Below are 1557 nucleotides of genomic sequence, written 5' to 3'. Positions count from 1 at the left end.
AAAAGCTGAGTAACATAGGCTTTTTTTTACAATAACTTTACGTAGACGAAGTCGCGAGCAAAACCCAGTGACTTAATAAAGACGTTAGTAACTCACTTGACTAGCTCAGATCTTAAAGCTTCTCTCATCTCGATGACTCTGCTTGACATAAGCTTGATGTGATCTCTCCTGTAAAGTACATATCAACTGTTAAGAAAATCAGCACTACGCTGGAGGATTGGCGCAACACTAGATCATTGGCATATACGTCCCATCCCTATGACATCTGTCAATGTCATTCAGACTTGCAGAATTAGCTTGCCATTCCGGCGCGAGTTGTCTCTCACTATACGTCCCCACTGGGGGGACTTGTAGTCTACCCTAATAAGGGGTGACGGCCATAGACAACCACGTTGGCCCACTGCGGGTTGACTTCACACATATATTTTAATTTCTACGCCGATATGTGCAACCATCACGATGTGTCCCTTCATCGTAAGAACGTCGGGATAATAAAGTACATAAGTAATTCAAAAAAATCGAAAGTCACACGGCGGGATTCGAATCCAAGACCTGTAGATTACATGTCAAGTGCTCGAACCCCTGAGCCACCGACGCTCGATGTCTAAAAGTACATAAGACGAATTTCAATATAGTATGGTACATGACATTGTTACTTGCCATTGATCGAAGAGATGTTTGTTAGAGAGCGCGGTGGCGACGACGCGCGCGCCGTGCGCCGGCGGGTTGGAGTACATCCCGCGCACGATCCACGTCAGCTGGGACTTCGCCGGCGCCACGAACTTCGCCTCGGACATCACTATGGCCAGATTGCCCACACGCTCGTCTGAAAACAGTCACAAATTATGTTTACATATTGGACCTAAATGAGAACCTTGTGGAATCCCGAATGAAAATCCTTCCCAACTATGTATATTAAGATTTTACTATGTATATTAAGATATACTAGTAATATTAAGATTTTAAAATAAATCGATAAGTTATAGTACAAACAGTTTATATCTCTAACTTATACAATTTTTTTTCTAAATCTTAATATAGTGATAAAAACTAGAATATCAACTGAGTCAAAGGCATCATATAAAACGATTATAAAATAAATCAATACTTACTGTAAAGTCCGAAGTTCTTAGCATAAGACTGAGCGCAGACGAGTTCGAAGCCTCGCTTGACGAAGTAGCGTACAGCCCAGGCATCACGGTCCAGGTCTCCTGAAGCGAACCCTTGGTACGCGCTATCGAAGAACGGGAACAACTTGCGTTCCTGTAAACAACGAACAGTTCGATACGTTTTGTTCCGCTACTTAGTCAGTCCTATCAAACTAATTTTAAGCTATCTGAGCCTCTATCAGCCGATGATGGCAAAGGCCCTAAAATTCCTATTTTGCTTAAACTCACTTTTACCAAATTCTTGTAAATTGTCTGACAATAATCCAAGAATAAAATATGCGATGGAAATATCGGATTTTGTTCCCTTATGTGACAGTGACGTCATTTTTAAGCTATGTGAGCCTCTATCAGCCAGTGGTGTCAGCCCTTAATGTTTCATCACCAACCT

The 1557-nt window shown here is 41.9% G+C and overlaps 1 protein-coding gene across 1 annotated transcript in view; it reads right to left on the bottom strand.

Annotated features, from left to right (window-relative positions):
* LOC106109929 (aspartate aminotransferase, cytoplasmic-like) overlaps nt 1–1299 on the bottom strand; it is a gene marked incomplete at its 5' end in the record, with an annotated part of 2518 nt that extends 1219 nt beyond the window's left edge. The window contains 3 exon segments of the mRNA XM_013291586.1: nt 21–168; nt 661–826; nt 1113–1299. Coding sequence (XP_013147040.1) covers nt 21–168; nt 661–826; nt 1113–1299 — 501 coding nt within the window.
* Between the last annotated feature and the right edge of the window lie 258 nt (nt 1300–1557).

Source organism: Papilio polytes, unplaced genomic scaffold (assembly GCF_000836215.1).
Source record: "Papilio polytes unplaced genomic scaffold, Ppol_1.0 DF820996.1, whole genome shotgun sequence".
Taxonomy (NCBI): domain Eukaryota; kingdom Metazoa; phylum Arthropoda; class Insecta; order Lepidoptera; family Papilionidae; genus Papilio; species Papilio polytes.
The sequence above is the reverse complement of the archived record's forward strand: the minus strand, read 5'-3'. Positions and strand labels throughout refer to the sequence as shown.